The sequence below is a fragment of the Diorhabda sublineata genome, chromosome 8 (assembly GCF_026230105.1).
Source record: "Diorhabda sublineata isolate icDioSubl1.1 chromosome 8, icDioSubl1.1, whole genome shotgun sequence".
Lineage (NCBI taxonomy): Eukaryota > Metazoa > Arthropoda > Insecta > Coleoptera > Chrysomelidae > Diorhabda > Diorhabda sublineata.
In genome coordinates, this window is record NC_079481.1 from 13,832,515 (window position 1) to 13,852,607 (window position 20,093).

The following is a 20,093-nucleotide window of genomic DNA, read 5'->3' on the forward strand; positions in this document are numbered from 1 at the left end:
TGAGGGGGGTTAAGTTTGCTGGTGAAAGATAAGGTATTACACTTTGAAATGTATTTTCATCCCACCAATCACAAATTGTATCTATATCAGATTATAAGTAAGTGGCAGTCATCAATGTTCGATATGGAATTAAACAGCTTCAGATCATCAGCATTAAGGAAAACATAAGAATTTAATCCTGAGAGGATATCATTTATAAATATTAAAAATAACAGTGGTTCATGGAGCAAGTTTTCTATCCGTGAGGTATGACAAAAAAGTTGGTAAATGAATCAGCTGAACCAATTTTGGATAACTTAGTCAGAAGAATGCGATGATCTAAGTGATCAAAAGCTTTGAAAAAATCTGTATACGCATAAATTTGAGACCGTAGATCTACCAAGATAAAAACCGTGCTGTTCATTACATATTAGAAAGTTTCGTAAAGCAAATACCTTAGAAAAGTTGGAAATAATTGTGATGAGTCGAACTTTATCATATTATATTTTAAAAATAGAACAAATTCATCCAGTTTTCCATGTGAATGGAAATTTACTACATTTTAACGAGATATTAAAGTAAAGTTACATATTAGTTTTGCAAGAACGGAAGCACAGTCTCGTAATAGAAAGGCTGGTAGCCCATCGGGACCAGATAAAAAATTTGGTTCTAATTTTTTGAGGCTAGTTAAAGCTTCCTGTTTTTCTTTCTTCTTTTTTTCGCATGTCTCAGTACTTGAAAAAACACTTCATCAGGAATTTTTACCTTCTGTTATAATACAATACCCACAAAACGGTTTTTTGACCTTGTCCATAACTTTTGTCTCTGTTATAACGTAAAATCTGTATAAAGTAACTGTCACCCTTAACCGTAGATAAATACTGGATGTGGCAATAGACGTCATCCAAAGTCCACGAAAAATAGAGGCGTTAAAAACAAGCCAAATTTAACCAAGACTTTAAATATTATTTTAAGAATTATTGGGACTTTTTGACAGAAAATTTTTATTTTCATAGAGTCATAACTATGTGAACAGTGAATTAAAAAATACAGAAAAATTCATGCTCATTCCCTATTATAAAACAAACATATTAAAAAATGTTTTTCTCAGACAAGAAACCTCTATTTTTGCTAATTTTCTAAATGCGGTTGCTGGTATGGGCTCCGTTGGCAGTTCTTTCTAAGGATATTGAATGAAAATGACCTTATGAAAGAGGGAGGCGATAAACCCTTTCAATCATGTCTTGGTTATGTCTATGAGTTATTTGTAGTAATACTTTCTATAAGACAATCGAATACTTTTTAAAAATGTCAAAATGAATTATTATCACTATTACGTATTTTATTTTTTATTATTTAGGTATGAACATGGCAAACATAACGGAAAAATTTGTCGATATAACAAAAACACAGGATATGTCATCTTTTCCGCCATGGGATCTTTCTTTATACCAATGGTAGTAATGATCTACGTCTACATTAAGATTTCTTGTGTTGTAGCACAAAGACATGACCAGCTCGCTCACGTTGATACATCTCATCCTCGAGTAAGTAGTAATTGAATTATTATATAGTTTTTTATTCAATTTGTACTAATTAAAAAAATTTACATACCTAGAACTAAGATTTAATCGTGCTCGTATATTTTTCCAAAAATCTGGAATTTCACAGAGAATATATTATATGTTAATTGATGGTTAGATGTTTTTTTTAATTTTTATTTTATTAATAATTATAATTTTTTACTCGCGGTAAAAGGCAAACGAAAAATTTTTAGTCAGCTTTATGAAACAAAAATTAATTAAAAGTTAAAAGAGCTGCTCATACGAACTACCAAAAAAAGCTCTAATAAACGAAGTATTCGCGAAAAACCAATATTTGTAAACTTTAACCTTAATTTCATCCAAACATATACGTATGAAATTATTACAAAATTTCTACGTCCCCCCCCCCTTCCGAGATATGTACTCTATGAGATGATGAATAAAATATATGAGTGAATTTTAGGAAAAAATTAATACTTAATGTTGAAAAATTCTTTATAGGGTTAATATCAGGGGAGGAGTTTAATTAGAACCCTAAAATAAATTAATACTGTTACTGTCATCTCTGCCCTAGAGCCGGTCCTGCTTGGATATAGCAGAATTCTAAAATTCGTCGAAGGCGCTGCCTTTGATAAATTTCCTGAAATTTGTTTTTACATGAGTTTTTATAACAAGCGGTTTATTTTTATTATTTGTGATAAGTGAATTATTATAAGTTAGTATAGTGTATAGTGTTTAAATAAATAAAGAATGTAAGAGACATTGTCTGTTAATTAACCCCACCGATAGAAGTCGAATAAATAAATTAGAAAAGCATTACAATACTTTATTTCAACCGCTACATTATACGATTAAAATTGGGGAGGGGGATGCAAAGCTCACTTGAATTTGAGAGGAAAATGGAAGCTCCATTTTATCAACCATTTTATATTGTTGATGTCTCGAAAGGAGGTGGGAAATTTATTCAAATTTTCTAGAAAAATTAATAATTATCTCACCACCTTATAGGGTTGATATCTTGAAAAGGAATGGAGCAAATTAGCCCCAAAGAAAAACTATAAAATCGCTGCAAAAAATATTTGTAAAGAACGTTATAATTTCATATGACTGCTAATTGAAATGAAGATTCGAAAAACTATGAAACATTTTTTGTATTGATGTTATATCCTTTCTTATTGCATGAGTTGGACAAAAAGCACAATAATTAGCGTTAGGATATAAAAGACATCACAATTATTAACACGAAGCGTGGGTAGTTAAGAGTTAATATAAGCGGAGAATTATTGCGACTCTGTTGCCGGTCCTGCGGTCATTTCGTACTCCCACATAAATTCCTTGGATATCTGTATCTATGGGAATATGGAATCACCGATATATTGAGGGTAAATAAATAATAAAAAAGAATTATAGCGGTATAAAGTGTTTTTCGCTAATTTTATTGCCGATCTGCCCAACATATTGTAGTTAGTTAGAAAATCGATCCACAATTGCCTCTGTGGAGGCAATAATTATTATAAGATAATGGGACACGTGTCTACCACCTTATATCTTCATCGGCGTTAGCTAAATTAGTTAAGGATCAAATTTTATTGAGTTTTATGCAGCAAAGACACAGACTGCTATTTTTACAAAGAAGTCTGACGGTTTCACTAAGGATTTGGTCCTGTCTGGATACCGATACTACCACGGCAAAGATCTTACGAGCTGTCTAACATATTAGTACCTAGAGCAGTTTTTGCATGACCTACTCGACAGACGGACGTGGCTCATGAGCACCGAGTTCGCCTGCAGACATTCAGATTAATTTATCTGGTCTCCTTTATTTGGAGAAGTGCAAGTTTGTGGAATTAGATACCAAGGCACGAAAACTACAACCTACAGAAATTCCAATATCCACAGGCACCTCCACAGGACAGGCATCACTCAAACTACTCGAGTGTAATATCGAAAATTGAAATATTTTTTGTAATAAACTAAATGTTATTGTCCACTGAGTTAACAGTTATTTGTTCACATCGTACTATATTGAAAAAATAATTTCATTAACCCAGTTTTCTGTTTGATTAAATTATTTCCAATTACTCTTTAATTGATATTATAGTTTATATCGAAAATATTATTTTGACAATAATTCCAATATAAAATATACGAGGGTGGCACTATATAATTCGAGAAAGAGAGAGAGAGAAGAAAACTATAAATCTTTATGGAAAAATTATTTTGGCATTGTTCAAATTAATTACCATCAACGTACTTTTGTAGGTTAAGCATTCACAACATAAAAGCTTGGAACTATCAGAAATCACTTCTTCTTCGCTCAACTCTTGATGCCTTTTCGAGCATCAAATTTTCCTCTAGTTTATTCCCTTTTTTTCAGTTTTTACACGCAAATTTCGCGACAATCCGTTTTTCTATTTTTACGTCAAAACAAGAAACAACCCCTATACAAACGAAGACAACGGCTACACTGGTTTGTCTACAGACGTAATATAGTCATTGCATTCGAAATAGTAGACTTCAGGCTAAACAGGTGACATTCGCTAGACTTTGACGCATGTGTAGTTTTTCTATAGCAGTCTCGTTACTTAATAGCCCCACCTCATCATGACGCTCCTTAGTGTATTGCTTCAACCTCGATATTGACCTGATCTAGCACATTCGATTAACTTCTGTTCCCGACCTTTGAAAAATGGCTTACAGAAAAGCAATTTCAGGTAAATAAGGGTGTTGGCAGAGACAAACGTTTAGGGTAATATGGAGGAATGGCGGTCACCTTAGCATTGATCCATTTTTAATTTATTTTAAGGACTTACGGCATAGGTAATCATTTATTTACAGAGCCTATATAGTGGACTAAAGTTATATATCAAGCACATGATCAATCTATCACGCGTTTCATATTTTTCAATCATTTTGTGAAACCCTTCATTGACTGCTATTACCCTATGGTACGGGTGATAGATTGAGGTATTACCGGTCATTCAAAATAAACACAGGTTTGCTTCTAACAAGTACTGAAACAAAATAAAACGACGTTTTATTTATTTATTTTTTACTAGCTGACCCTACTGGCATTAACGAGATATATTTAGGATTGAAAGAGTGATGCCCCTAAATGTAGGCAGCACATTATGCAATTTCTTTAAAAATAGGACACGTACTTTTGTCCAAAGCACTATGGTTAGAAGTTAGTATTTCTTAAATTTTCTAATTTTCCGTGCCATTTTTAAAATTTTTCTGTTCATAAGAACCTTCTCCTGTTAATAACAAAAACAACAAAAAAATAGTAAAATCAAACCGTTCACGCGTGATGGTTTCACCAAGGGAAATGGTGATTCATTTTTATATATATAAATAATGCCATGAGTATCCAAAATATTTTTCACTATTTCACCGAAATTAATTCTCCAAAATAAATCAAATATATTGAAATTATTTATATTTTTGCTTTAAAAATCACAAATTAAAACACATAGGCAATGTATTTTACTTAGTATTTAACTATATTATATCTATTTTTTTTAAATTTCAACCAAAATAAACTCTTATTAATAATTAACCAAACACAATCTTCTTTATCCGATCTTGTAGCGTACTAAAGGGACTTCTTGGCTGTTGATCTTCCAGTCCTAACGGCCTCAAGTGCTTCTCCTCCTCCTGCTTCTCAACTTCTCCTTTGTCCATTTCCCTTTCGTTGAGGTTCCTTCCCTGTGACAAACTAATAATAAAATATCTTAGGGGCATAAATTTCCATAAATCTCGTAATGGCTGTGAGGGAAGGGGGTTGAATACAAACATTCTGGCCGATCACATTAGAGAGGGGGGATTAGCAAACTAATCTTGTGATATTTCATATAATTATATTTTCAATATTTTTGTTCAAAGAGGAGAATTTCACAGCGTTGCGGAATCAGATCTCTGTTTACTAAAAAATAAATCCTGAAAATTTTACCGCATTATTTCGAAGTTCTAACATGCAAAGGTGTTGGTTAATTGTAGTTCCTACATGTTTTTTACGAGCGCCTATTCCAATTAATCAGAGCAAAGAAGGTTTAAAAGTACCAAACCAGCAAGAACACGATGGTAAATTTTCATTAATGAATAGCCTTCAAATAGAATGTTGGCAAAATATCGAAAAATTGCCATATGGCTACTATTGTCCAACAGTAAAGTTAGAAGTTACAGAGAGAACATGTAAATACTGTGGAATTCACTTTTGTTCTATAAAAGCAGTTAAGGTACATCAGGTAAATCAACTCAAAGTGAGACTCCAACTATTGACGAAGAAAATAACGATATAGAATGTGACCTTGAAAAAACATTCGAAACCACGTGTGCAGATGAATGCATTGCACCAGTTACCATTGAAAATAACATGCAATCTACATGGGTTGAAGATGATCAATAAGAAATTAAAATAAATTCAGTATTCATTTACTTAGTATGTAATAATAAAGAAGTAATAAAGCTTCATTCTAAAGAATTCATTATTCTTTATCATTGCCGTTAAGAAAACGTTTTGAGGTTTAATTATGTGTTATTCTTTCAATAATTATAAAACATGAAATATCACGTGCTACTTAAGGGGGGAGGAGGGTGACACAAAAAATCCTGCTTAATCACGTGAAGGAGTAGGGGGTTCAAAAATGCTTCAAAATCCATCACGAGATATATGGACGGCCCCTTATAATAACAGCCACTGACCGGCCCTATACGAGATGGCAGCATTAGCAGCATCAGCAGAATGTTTTTGAAAGTTTAAGATTTAAACGTGATCGGCATTGTCCACTGATATTCTCGGAAACAAAACTAAATGTAGTATTTTTTTTTTTTTTTTTTCAGAAAAATCAGAAGTTAATTTACAACACAAAGGAAGAATCTGATTTAGATAGGGGCTCCTCGGAATGTGAAGATACTAACTTGAGAGGTCAAAGGTGAGTTTATGGTTTATGTTTATAGTTTTTGCAAAGAGAATTTTTTTATTTCTTCTATATGATAAGAAAACAAAAGTCCAAAGTTTCACTGAGAAAATGGCTGACTCCACCGAAGTCGCCTTTTCAATGTAAGAGAAAATTTATAGTGATTCATATATAGATCAATTTTGACCATTTTTTTATTAAAATATCAACAATGGTTCAACATTTTTAATGGACAGACTAAGATAGCATTTCTCGAATGGTTATAGAGAGTTCACAAAAAAATATTAACAGAAGAACACTTTGTATAAAATATTTTTTAATAATTACACTGGTCAACAAAGTTTCTGATGTCTTTGGCATAATATTAATTTTGGATACATCAATGGTTACAATTTAGTAAGGACAAATAAAGAGAAACCTCACGAAGAAGAAGACGTGCAAACGGCAAGACAGCTTCAAATAGAGTTAGCTGAAGCTCGAAATGTAAAATTTACTTCACAAATCTTTAGAAATATTTCACTAAATGCTGGAATTAGAAATAGAGTAGCTGACAATGCTCCCAAACTGACCAAGAAACACCATGCAGCTAAGTCAAAATACTCAATGCTCAAGATTGGGTAAAGTACTTTTCACAGACAAGTCCACATTTTTTTTATGTACTTCAAATCTGAGAATACCTTCAACAAATTAAGGAGGAGAGTCTATCATGTTGTGGGGTGGAATATCTTCAAAGGCTCACACAGATAAAGGATCATTAATTGCTAGTTATAGTACAATACAAAGATTTAAGTGCCACAAGTTATTCCTCATAGACAATAACTTTCTGTTAATACTTGACAACACACGACCCCATGTCGCTGGAATAGTAAACCAGTACCTTCACTTGAACCCTATTGAATGTGGGGCAATATTTACAGAAAGGTGAGATCCAAAGATTTGAAACCAGCTAACATTGAACATAGAATAAACTAGAAAATCTCTCCGTCTTCTACGACTGCTACTACTGTACTGAGGTGTTATATCTGAGTGGGAAAATTTGAGTCGAAATTACTTGGAGGTTAAGTCGGTTAACCAAACTCATTTAAACTAACATATTTTTCTGTAATTGAAGATCGGAGAAACAAACAGTAGACGTTCAAAATCTACACAAGTAATGACTGGTAGATTTTTTTAACAGAGTGTCTCGATCATACTTGAACCGCCCTCGTAATTTGTCGAACAAGTTCACAAAATGGTTCCCAATGCCAGCTACTATAGAATATTACAAATTTGGTGAATTCGCGCGGCGCTTTTCGCGCAGCGTCTTTTACATTTTTTATAAATGACGGAACTCTACTGATGTTTATTTGTATATAATTTTTTAGTAGCGGGTGGTTTATTTATAGTATTTCTTCTAAATAATTTCTAGGATAGTCTATTTATTCATTTATTTTGTTTCTTTTTTTTTCTAGAACTTCGTAGAATGTTACTTAGGTATATAAATTATTTGTGTAAAAGCAGCTAGTTTAGTTTTAAGTAAATAGTCGTAGTGAAAAGAAAGATTAGTAAAAGTAATTTAGGTGATATTTATAAATAAATTATTATAAGTTAATTGTAAATAAATTGAGAACGTGATAGTGTTTATTATTTCACGCCACGAATAGAAAGAATGTAAATAAAAACGAAAAACGTTACATACTAAGACTTATGAAAAAAATGTCATTTTTTATTGCGTTTCTGATAGGTGGTTTTTGAAAAATGATTTTTTTTACAGCAACCATTGTCCTGAATCACCGCATCACAACGTACAAGCAAAGAAGCAACCAATAGTTCAGTCTAGATCCTTTCGATCTAATTACTCGTTCAACCATACCAACGACTCTTTACCACCAACTCAAACGGCAAGTTTATACAGGAGTAATTTCCCATTGCGACAATCCAGACCGGAAAGTCTAACATTAGATACTTCCGTATTGAATTTCGAACCAGCTTCTAGAGTGTCTTCCTTTAGAAGAGAGACTAAAACTGCGCAGACTTTAAGCATTGTCATCGGTGGTTTCATCGCCTGCTGGTTACCATTTTTTATTTTTTACGTATTAACACCATTTATAAACACTAATGAAGTCAATACTTTAATTATGTCTTATTTAACTTGGTTGGGTTGGATAAATTCAGCCATAAATCCTTTTATATACGCATTTTATAGTCCCGATTTCCGACTGGCTTTTTGGCGGTTGACTATTAGGCATTTTACAAAGAATAATAGACAAAATATGGCGATGCAGCAAAAATAAGTCACTGGGAAAATGCGCGAATGTTTCTACCTCACGAAAGTTACAGAAATAGAGAAAAAACTGAAGGTACCATATTTTATAAAATACTGTATATTGTACAGTTTAACTAATAATGGGCGCCCTTAGTTGATATGTGCTGTAACAAGAATTATAAAACAACGTACAGGTGTTGAATAAAGAAGGTTTTTGAAACTAGCACTTATATCATGAAATATGAATGATAGATAAACGAGAAATATTTTTATTGGTTACCTATTTGTGTAAAGTACGTAAATCCACTGTTAATGTTTAGAACTTTCCATACCAACATCGTAAAGTCTATTCTAACTAACTTTTATAAAGTCATATGAGAGTATTGTTCAATGATGGAATAATGATGTCTATTACTCATGAGAATAATATTTGCACCTCAATTGTAGCTTTCCAGATATCTTCTTAATGTAACATCACATGGTAGGCAGCATCGATTGAAGCAGTACGACCTCAGTCGATAAATACAATAAAAGATTTAAACTTTTGTATAAAATAAACTTGAAACAAACCGAATATATCAGTTTTTTATTAAAACTATTAGTGAAATTGAATGCAACCAAATTAGTTTCTTGTTAACACATTCATCGCCGTGGGGTTACCGGTGACCGGCGTTTGATGATGATTTCAATTGCGCAATGGGGGTCACGGGTGACCGTCAAAATTTACCTTACTTTGAAATAACCTAGAAAGCTACCGGGCACATTTTATGTGCGTTTTATTATTTTGGGTGACCGGCATGGCCCCTTTGTATGTTCCTGTAGATTGGCCTGAATATATATTTTGAAAATATGATAATATAGGTTCCTATAGTATATACTTTGAAAAAATAACATTTTTAATATTCTTTCATAAACGTTTAAGCTTTAATCTTAGACTACTACAAACATATTTACATAAACAGAAATCAATGTTTTGATCAATAACGATGTTTTTTGTTGAAACACGACAAACAGTAGTGGGGTTGGGAAAGGCATTCAGGGCAGTAAGTTGCTACTTTTTTTATTTTATTTTTTGCGTACTTTCTGTCATGTGATAACATGCATTACACCATTTTCCAGTCATCCTCACTGGACCATCTTTACGTTTCAGCTGATGTTTAATCCGTATGGGTCTTGAAGTAGTTACTATTTCTGTGTGACTTGTTTCTGTACAAAGATAAGACACTGTTTTATGCAAAATCATTACATTTACAAGAGCAGTGTTTAGAAGCAATTCTACAGCTAATTTCTTATACCATTTAATTAATTTTCTCAATGGCGATGAATAAGCAGTCATTTGATCCAACAAATCAATAGCACCTTTGGTTTCGTTATAAACAGTAACAATTTTAGGTTTGTACTTTTGTTGACCTTTTTTTATTAACAGCTCTCACGAACTTTGTGGAATGTTTTGTGGATAATAATAAAACATCGCGTTTTTCTTTCCACTTCAAAATAGTTACACCTTTTTCATTTTCAAGAGCCTTGCACTCTCCAGGTTTCAATTTGGCATGTACCACTTCCTTTGGTACATTATTTCTTTTTTTTTTTTTTTCTAATTGTTTCCACCAAGTGCATGCCCCTTTCTAGCAGCTTTTCAGCTAAGTCGACGCTAGTATAACCAGTTGTCTGTAAATAACGTATGTCCTTTTTAGAACAATTTTTCACACAATTTCATAACAACATTTGTTGGCGTTGTGTTTACAGTGTCACAATGCTTACCAGCATATATATCCAGGTTATATGTATAGCCAGGATCAGTACATAATTTAAATAATTCTATACCGTATTTGAGCCGTTTTTATTTTGTTATACTGCCTGAAAATTATGCGTCCTCGAAAAGGCACCATACTTTCATCAACACAGACAGACTGATTGGGAGTGTAATATCGCTGAAAATTGGTATTAATTGCATTAAGCAATGGCCTTATCTCATTCAAACGATCAATATGATTAGCCTCTTCATTATTTACGAAATGAAGCTTACGTAATAATATTTCAAATCTGTTCCGCGTCATTGTTGTTTTGGCAAATTTTTGACCAAATAATTGGATTTGAATAGTCACTCACATTAGGTAATTTTACTAGGCCCATATATAACATTAGACCAAAAAAACCTTTAATTTCATTTTTGTCCGATGCTTTCCATTCACGTAAGCAAGAGTGTTTTCGAAGTGTATTATCTTGAACGCTCTTGTTCAGATCGCAAATTTGTTTGAAAAGCTGTGATCTCAACAAGTTCATCTAGTACTAACAAAGCATAAAAATCTTCCGGCTCGGAATTGATCATTGAATTTCTTAAGCTAATTGGTTTCGTACCTGGAAATTCCGTAAATGGAATCATGCTCTGCTGCCGACCTCTACATTCCAACCATTTTGTTTTATTTTTATTATTTTCTGATGTGGATGGTTGTATGTTGTCATCCTCACTTTCACTCTCTGATAAAAGACAGCGACATTTCTTGTTTCTTATTTGGATCACTGATGAATCGTTGCTGTCAGTAGAGGACCGCAGATTCCTATAATATTGTGATTCGATTTCATTCAGTCGTGAAAGCACGTTTTCTTCAAAATTAATGTCATCAAATTCCATTTTTGACTATTTTATACCTGCCTCTATAAAATACGAACGTTGAACGTTGTAGGGTTTACTAGATACTAAAGCAGTTGGCGCCACAACCTGTCTCCCACTACCTAAATACGCGCTTTTCGTTGAGTCAGATGTGTGTCCGGCAACGTGACCGATCCGGCTCAATGTAATGAAATTATTCCAGTGGCGCCGTGACGGGCATCCGTGACCGCCTATTAATAAATTTTGTTTTTTTTTTTGAAAAAAAGTATACAAATAATGAAACATTTATTTTAATTCACCTTCCGGACCATAATAAACTTAAAATTGAGTACATATTACCATTTTAGCCATTTCTATTAAAAATCAAGGGCGATGAATGTGTTAAGTGTGTATGCGTCTAACGTTTTTAGACTGTCAGATTGTGATAATAAAAAGTACGTTTAATTCCATACCATAACTACGCAATATTCTTTAATGGTAGCGGAGCATGGATCCGTTGGTGAAATGTCAAGAAAGTGAAAAAACATCAATCAGAAAAATTGTTATTGCAATTTGAATTTGAGGTTAAAGTCTTCTATAGTTGAAAATTACATATTTCTGGTGAAATCCTGCACGATGGGTTCAAATATGTTTAATTTAGAGAAACTGGTTGGAAGAGAAAACTTTGCGACATGGAAATTCAGTAAGAAGGCGCTGTGTCGAAAGTCCAGATGATAAACCTGTAGATGCAAATAAAGACGTGAAAACGAAGACAAAGCTGAGTACTCAAAGTATGGGAAAATTTTTAAAGGGCTTAACCAGAAGATTAGGTCTACTTAACGATCTGATAAATACTACACTGAAGTCGAGCGATAGTGTTGAAGACTTTGTTAGTAAGATAATGAACACTTCTCACAAACTGCGTTACATTAGATTTGATGTCAATGATGAGTGGCTTGGCACTTTGATGTTAGCAGGCTTACCGGAGAAGTATAAGCCTATGATAATGGGGTTAGAGAGTTCTGGTATTCAAATCAGTGCTGATGCAGTTAAATCAAAACTCATACAAGAGATTAATACATCAAAGTTTTCCACATAAGCACTAAGAATACAAGAAATAGTGCTTAGCCAGTGAAATCAAAAGGAACTAGACGCTTCAATTGTAATAAGAGCGATCATTTTGCTAAGAGAGAGCTCCAGTTTTGTAGCAGCATCGTCAGCGACCATAAAGGAAAACATCAATGATGATAAATGGTTTCTAGATTTCGGTGCATCCATGCATATGACAAGAAGAAATGATTGGATGTACAATGTCACCGTAGCTAACAGAGAACTATTAGCAGTGAAGGGAGTTGGTTGTGTAAACACACAGATAAGCATTATGACAATTTTGAAAATTTGAAATTAAATGAGACACTTCTTTGCTGGTATCCAAGATGTATAACTTGTTGCTCGGTATTAATGAAGTTTTATTATTAGTTTCGATTAATTACAAATGATGTTGCTTACTTCAACATCTTTATATTCCACCACGTGGATGGTAGGATGAAAATACCATGACTACTTTCGCTCACGGTAATCAAATTTTGTATATTTTTGTTTATTTCGCGTCCATACACAACAAAAAATAACCTCATAGATTGACAGAAAAAAGAAAAAAAGAACATTTTTCTTTAAGAAAATATAATTCTCATGCATTTCAATGAATCAAAATACAAGTACAGATAAAAAAATTCTATTATAAAATATTGAGATTTCATCTTTAAGAATGTTAACTAAACAGATAGTAGATGGCTCCATCTATTATTGGGAACTAATTGTTAAACTACTGTTTAATATTTTTCCTAAAAGAAGTTAACTGTTACTAAAAGATTGTAGACATAAGTTGTCTTTTACTACACACTTTACAAAGTTTCTACAATATTCTAGAATTATTGCAAGAGTGTAAATATAAGACAGAGCCTCAAAATAGAGCAGTCAATTGAATCCGGGCAGTAAAGAAGTAAAATCTCAGTGTAGTGTTAATTATCATGATATTGGTAGTGTTTTCATTGGTATAGTAAGTGATGTCATGCATTTTTAAGTATGAAATTAATTGGTACAATTCAATACACGAATCCTTACCCTAAAAACGTTACAATATATTGTGTCTTTTGTCCTGACAGAGTTGTAGTTAAAGTATAGTATTCTACTCACGCGTAATATCTATTACTCTCAATGAATCATGTAATTTCAACGTTCTCGAGTAGAAATTGCTTTATATCTCTGCGCTTGGCTTGTATTCTGATTATTTCTCTTGCTTTTAAAAATATAAAAAACTTTACAATCCTATTGTATATGTATGTGAATCTTCATGAAAATAAATGGTTTCACGTAATTTTACATACAAAAATTCATTAATTTCAATTCATCATTGTTTCTTTCATCTGTATCAATTACGCCTTTTCTTTGTGCAATAATTACGTAATATCCGGTGCATCAATAAAAAAAACTTCCATAAATCGTCTTCTTTGAATACGTATACCTTTTTCGCTACGTTTTTCTTGTTAATCACCTTCATAAATGCGGTTCTTTCACAAATATGGATGCCTTTTGCGCCCTGTTTACCTTTAACATACTGTATAGTGTGTAGTAGTATTGCCCCGATGTAAACGTTAATCCAGTATCAGTTATTTTTCACTCTTTAATCCGTTTAATGTTATTTGTACCTAATAAGTATATTCCAATTTCAGTGATTTTACTTTATATTCAACGAAATACTATAAAATAACAAAACTACTCATATAAAACTTTTTATTTTAATAGTATATATATTTAATTATTATCACTAGAAATCACAAGATTTTATTGTTCGAAATAGTGCAGGAGATATTTTTCTAACAGTTCCTTCAGGACGCGTTCAGCTTCTTCTTTTACAACTTCGACAGACTCAAATTTTGTTGCTTTTAATCCAGATTTGATGTGTGTGTACAAATACTTTTGCGAGCTTCTTGTTGTTCAAATATTTTAGGTGCCAATTTTGCACACACGAATATTAAAATTTTCACATAAAATTTTCCATACACATTTTTTGTCAATTACTGTAGATTCAGCAATGGAATGAATACTTAGACGACGATCACAGACTTTTTCGATATTTTCATGCGTTTTTGACATGGAAGTGCGACCAAAACGTGAATCTTCTCTTCTTAAAAACACTTAAACTACTCACAAAGACGTGGACGCGACGAACATTCATTGTCATACACTTTTTTCAATAAATTATGAGTTTCAGTTTTTCCCAGTTCCATGTGAAATTTCAAAACAATCCGTTGCATTATTTTTACGATAAAACATAACAACTATATAAAGGAAGATGACGGCTACACTGGTTTGTCTACAGACACAGTAAACATCGCTTTCGGAAGAGTAGGTGCATGCGTACTTTTTCTGTGGTAGTTCTAGTTCTTGGGTTAAATTCAAATTAAAAAGAACTAGAAATTTTGATAATGTAATTGAAAAACGACTAACTGAAATATAATCAATAATATGTCAATGTCAAAAAAATAAATAGCTACAAAAATCAATACGTAAATGGTGAGTCAATTGTTGTTGTCTTGTGTTTGACTAACCAACACTAGTTTCGTTAAGGATCTTCATAAATCGCATTTTCTTTGGAACTGAATCGATCTATTTGAATCATTCATAGCATTTCAAAAAACACCGTTAGTTTTAGTTTTGTTCTAACTTTTAAAATCTAATAAATACGAGGTCTGGCTATTAAATAACGAGACTGGGCGCCTAGAGGGCGCCCTAGACGGGTGGGTAAAAAACGAGTAGTGCGTTATCTAGATATCTTGTCTATGATCGTCCCAAAACACGTTTCCGTCACTATTATAGTGACAGGAGCAACGTATCAATCTCAAACTGCTCGTTAAATTGAAAAAAACTTCTACTGAGTGCTATAAATTGTTGCAAAAATTCAAGGCAATTTTGATCGATTTTTTTTTCGATATTAACTGTATCGTGATGACTAAATGGTTTCCAGAGGGTCAGATTTTCAACCAAACTTACTATTTATTAGCTTTGGCAACACTGTGAGAGCGAGTTCGTAAAAAACGGCCCGGTTTTGCACCAGGACAACGCATCCGTCCATAATGCGCTATCTGTGAAGCAATATTTGGTCAGTAAGCGCACTCCAGTGCTCGAACACCCGCCATACTCACTAAATTTGGCACTGTGCGACTTTTTTTGTTTCGGAATATAAAATCTGCTTTGAAAGGGACCCGATTTGAATCGATGGAAGCGGTAAGCGAAAAAACGGCAGAGCTCTTGAAGGCACTCACCAAAGAAGACTTCCAGCACTGCTTCCATCAATGGAAAAAACTAGGAATGAGTCGATTCTCAATACAGATTATCTACACCACCGATTCATGGACATTGCTATCGAGAATCGATCGCAAAAAGTCTATACCGATACCAGTAAATGGACGGAAAAATTATTTTTTATCCAGTTTATATTATGAAATTTTGGTATTTCATTTGTTAAAATATTTGTCCTTGTTTAGACAACAGGTTGCTTCGGTACATTTATTGGGCAGACAAAGTAGTTCCGTATCGTCTTTAATGTATTAGATGTAGAGTGTAGAAAAATCCTGCTTTTAAAATAACTTGTCCGCCTCTGCTGTGCCTTCCTGACGCAACACATTGTTTCGTGATATATATATATATATATATATATATATATATATATATATATATATATATATATATATATATATATATATATATATTATTAAATAATTTCGACAACTTAACCCTTGCGTATGGCTTACTTTTTTTATCATTAGAAATTGCCTCATTGATCCCTGTATACGCATAGATATTTTAAAATTGGTTTGTAGGTTGTTCAAACAAATTATGAATATGTTTCTAGTGAGAGAATTTTTTTTACAAGGGGCTATTATACATCGATGGTATCGATATCGAGAATCGATTTTTTAGGTATCGGTATCGAGAATCGAAAAACTTTGTTATCGATACATCTCTAGAAAACACGTATGGAAAGGTGTGCGGCAAGGGGAAGGGAGCATATTGAAGTGGAGGGGAGCATTCGACACTTTTTTCGTAACCAGTCTCGTTATTTAATAACCAGACCTCGTATCCTCAACTTCTCAACGGTTAATTATAACCTATAATATCACCAAATGTTGAGTAATTACAAATAAATTTCCGCGATTTTCTTTCAGTTCCCATGACAATCAGTTTTTATATTTTCGAAATATAGGTACCAATAAAAAAATCGCGAAAAGTTTATGGTAATAACTGGACTCTCGGCTACGCATTGTATTAGAAAAAACCACTCGAGTTTTGAAAGCCTTTATATCTACTTATACTTAAAAATAGATTTATTTCAAGTTATCAAAAATACTTAAATCTATTTATAAAGTATTATTAAAGTAATAAACAAAACTAAAGCTGGAGCTGGGAAACTGTTTGGCACGTCGAAACTAAAGGCGTGCGTATCAATTTGAGAAAATAAGAAAAGTAACCGAAATTACATTGTTAATTACGTTTCTCAGGCTTTAGAGTGACAACAGTAAAGTGTTGGCGTGTTTTGTTCATATAGTGTGTTCCAAAAAGTATTATATTCATAAGGAAAGTTTCATAAGATAAATTACGGTTGAAAAAAATCTCCTGTACACCAAGTATCAAAGTTTCAAAATCTTCTCAGTTTTTTTAACGTGCGTCGACAGCGCTGGTCATTGGCGCTAAAAACAATCATATGAGAAATAAGTTAAATAAAGAACTGTTACAAAAAAATTTATCGGACATTTAAGTGTCTCCTTGGGGTTGGTGCTCGTATCATATAGGTAATATAATAAATTAGAGTATATCGATTTGATTTCAATTGGCAAGTGATTTGCATTTTTTTTTTCATTGTAAAATATTGAGCCCTTAACTAATTCTGAACGTGGAGTAGGTAGTTAAAGGTCGTGCTTCACGTAGTGAGTAGATCTTTCTGAAATTGTAGAATTAGGAATTAAACAAACGGATTCAAAAATGAAATGGAAGGGAAAGTCAGAATTTTTAATCTTTTGGAGAAGTCCCTGCATTGAGACCTACTGTTTAGTCCTGTGAATCTTTTTTCATGTAAACCACACTGTAATCAGATTTGAATTAACTCTTTTTATCTCATAATAAATTCACTATTTATATATAAACTCAATTTCTGTAAACGCTTTCTTTAACTACAACTTTTACAAGAAATTCACAATTACATTGTAATGTTGTTCTTATTATATGTATATATATATATATATATATATATATATATATATATATATATATATATATATATATATATAAAACTTCTTGGGACACCACTATATTTTATAATATTTTTTATATTATACTTAACAATTTTTTTATATTTTTTTTGTATTTTTATATTTTATATGCAAAATAGAAGACTCGATATGATATAGCTATTTTCATTATAGCGTTTATAGTTTTTAGAAAGTGACGTAGGAAAGTTGATAAATCCATAATAACATTTTTATTGAAATACAGAGTTTTGGATAAAATATTGTTTTATCTATTCAAAAATATTTCGTTATTAAAATAAGTTTTGTTTCTGATCTCATCGTTGGATAATTTTAAACCTAATTCATAAATTTTTTAATTGAAAATTGAACATTTAAAAAATAAATTTACAGTGACGTTATTTTTCTAATCATATTTCATCATGCACTCAATTTTGATGCATTTTGTTAAAATTTTGATAAACAAACGACAAATTTGTTTTGATATTGGAGTTCTAAAAAAAATTTGGTAATCGAAGCACTTTCTTTCTCATTTTTTCGTACATTTCACCATTATTTTGTACCTTAATAATGTTTGTTTTCTATAAAAAATTCTGGATCGAATATCTCAAGAATCTCATTTATTGAATCTGGCAACATTGTAAATACTTTGCTTTATCACTTATCACAATTTTTGCTTGTAGAATTTTTTTCCAATTATTTATTTTCAGTTTCTTGTTTGTTTTTTTATCAATTTTTGGATAATATTTTCAAACTGAAATCCGGCAAATAAAATTTTAGATCGAATATCTTTGTCAAGATATTTTATTGGATTTTTTGAATATTTGTCTTCATTTTCAAATCAATTTTTTGATGAAGTTTTGAAATTGAAGTCAAAAAATAAAATTTTGTGACTCAAATGACTCCATTATTTTGAGCCTTATTTGAGTTTTACAGGAATTTCATCTCTCTTAACAGGCAACATTGTAGATCCTACTTCGATTCATCACTTATAACAATTTTTACATGTAGAATTTTAATCGAATGACTTTGTTTCAATTTTTTATCGATTTTTATCAGTTTTGGAGATGTTTTTGAAAAATTCAGCAAATAAAATTTTGGGAGTCGAATCTCTTCGTTTTAAAATTGAAGTCAATATTTCCATGGAAGCATTTTATTTGATTTTTTTAAATGTTTTTTTCATTTTTTTAACCAGTTCATCAAATTTTTATCATTATTTTCTACCTCATTTGATAACTTAATTTAATTAATTTTAGCTTGCATTTTATAAAAAATTCTGTATCGAGTTTTTCATTAATTTCATTTATTGTATCTGGCAACGTTGTAAATACTTTACTTCATCACTTGTCTCAACTTTTTTTAGCTTTTTAATTATGTTTCAATTGTTCCTTTAATCTTTTTCTGTTTTTTGAAACTAAAGTCCTAAAAATACAATTTTTCAAATTTTATTCTTCATTTTTTTCCTTGATTCCGTCAATCACATTTGTAAATTTTTATTTTTTCACATTTTACAATAGTTTTCAAATCCATAATCAAAAAATAAAATTTGAGGAGTTAAACGTTCTTTCAATTCAGAATTTTCACAACTTATTCACTCGTCCTCGTATTTTTCGAAATGTAATATATAGAACGAAGTGTTTGCCGAAAGAAATAACAAAGAATCGCAACTGAACAACATAATATGAGATAAATATACAAAAAATAACAAATAGTCATATATTGTTATGAAAAACTTGGAAACAAATTTTTTCTAGGTCCTTTGATTTTTTTCTGATATGAATAGATCAATATTATTGTTTTTTATTTGGTCTAATCAGAAATGGGCGGTGTAAATTACCATGAGTTTATGTTGTTAATTCCATTTTAATATAGTTTGTACATTTGTATTGTTCAAATATAAAGGGAAAGTTACGAAAATGCCAATTTGATGTTCTTGATCGAAAATAACAAAGAAACGATTGAGCTGTAGAAAAATTTCTAGATGATTTCATCTTTTGTACTATCAATTAAAGAGATTAGTAAAGAATTAATACTTTATTAACATTTATCACTATCTAAAGCAATGTCATCCACGTTTCATGTCAATTTGACAGGCTCATTTTTTTTAAGTTACTTATACCAATGACATTTTTATAATTCCTGGAATTCTTTTTTTGGCTTTTTATGCCAGACGTCAATGGGAATTATTTAAATAATTTTGATATAAAATTACTTTTACTAATGAAATTTCTGGATTTTATCATTTTTTTCTGTATTTTCGTTTAGAGGTATCAACGAAACTTATTCCAAAAATATTGAAGAAAATCTGATTAGTAAATCTGTGTAATAGAATATTTCTTTTATTTCTGAGGTATCAATAAAATCTACTTTATACTAAGGAAATTAGTTACTAATTTTCACCAGTGAAGTTTTTAGGTTCTACTAATGAGATTTTTTCTCATCATCTTGTATTTTTTATTTTCCAGGTATCAATGGGAATTATTTCAAACTAAAACTAATCAGTGAATCCTA

The 20,093-nt window shown here is 31.5% G+C and overlaps 1 protein-coding gene across 1 annotated transcript in view; it reads left to right on the forward strand.

Annotated features, from left to right (window-relative positions):
* LOC130447419 (octopamine receptor 1-like) overlaps nucleotides 1–11,837 on the forward strand; it is a 43,366-nt gene extending 31,529 nt beyond the window's left edge. The window contains exons 4-6 of the mRNA XM_056784229.1: nucleotides 1,340–1,526; nucleotides 6,366–6,457; nucleotides 8,196–11,837. Of these exons, the coding sequence (XP_056640207.1) occupies nucleotides 1,340–1,526; nucleotides 6,366–6,457; nucleotides 8,196–8,715 (799 nt within the window). The 3' untranslated portion in view covers nucleotides 8,716–11,837. The remainder of the gene's footprint in view (nucleotides 1–1,339; nucleotides 1,527–6,365; nucleotides 6,458–8,195) is intronic.
* Nucleotides 11,838–20,093: the final 8,256 nt, after the last annotated feature.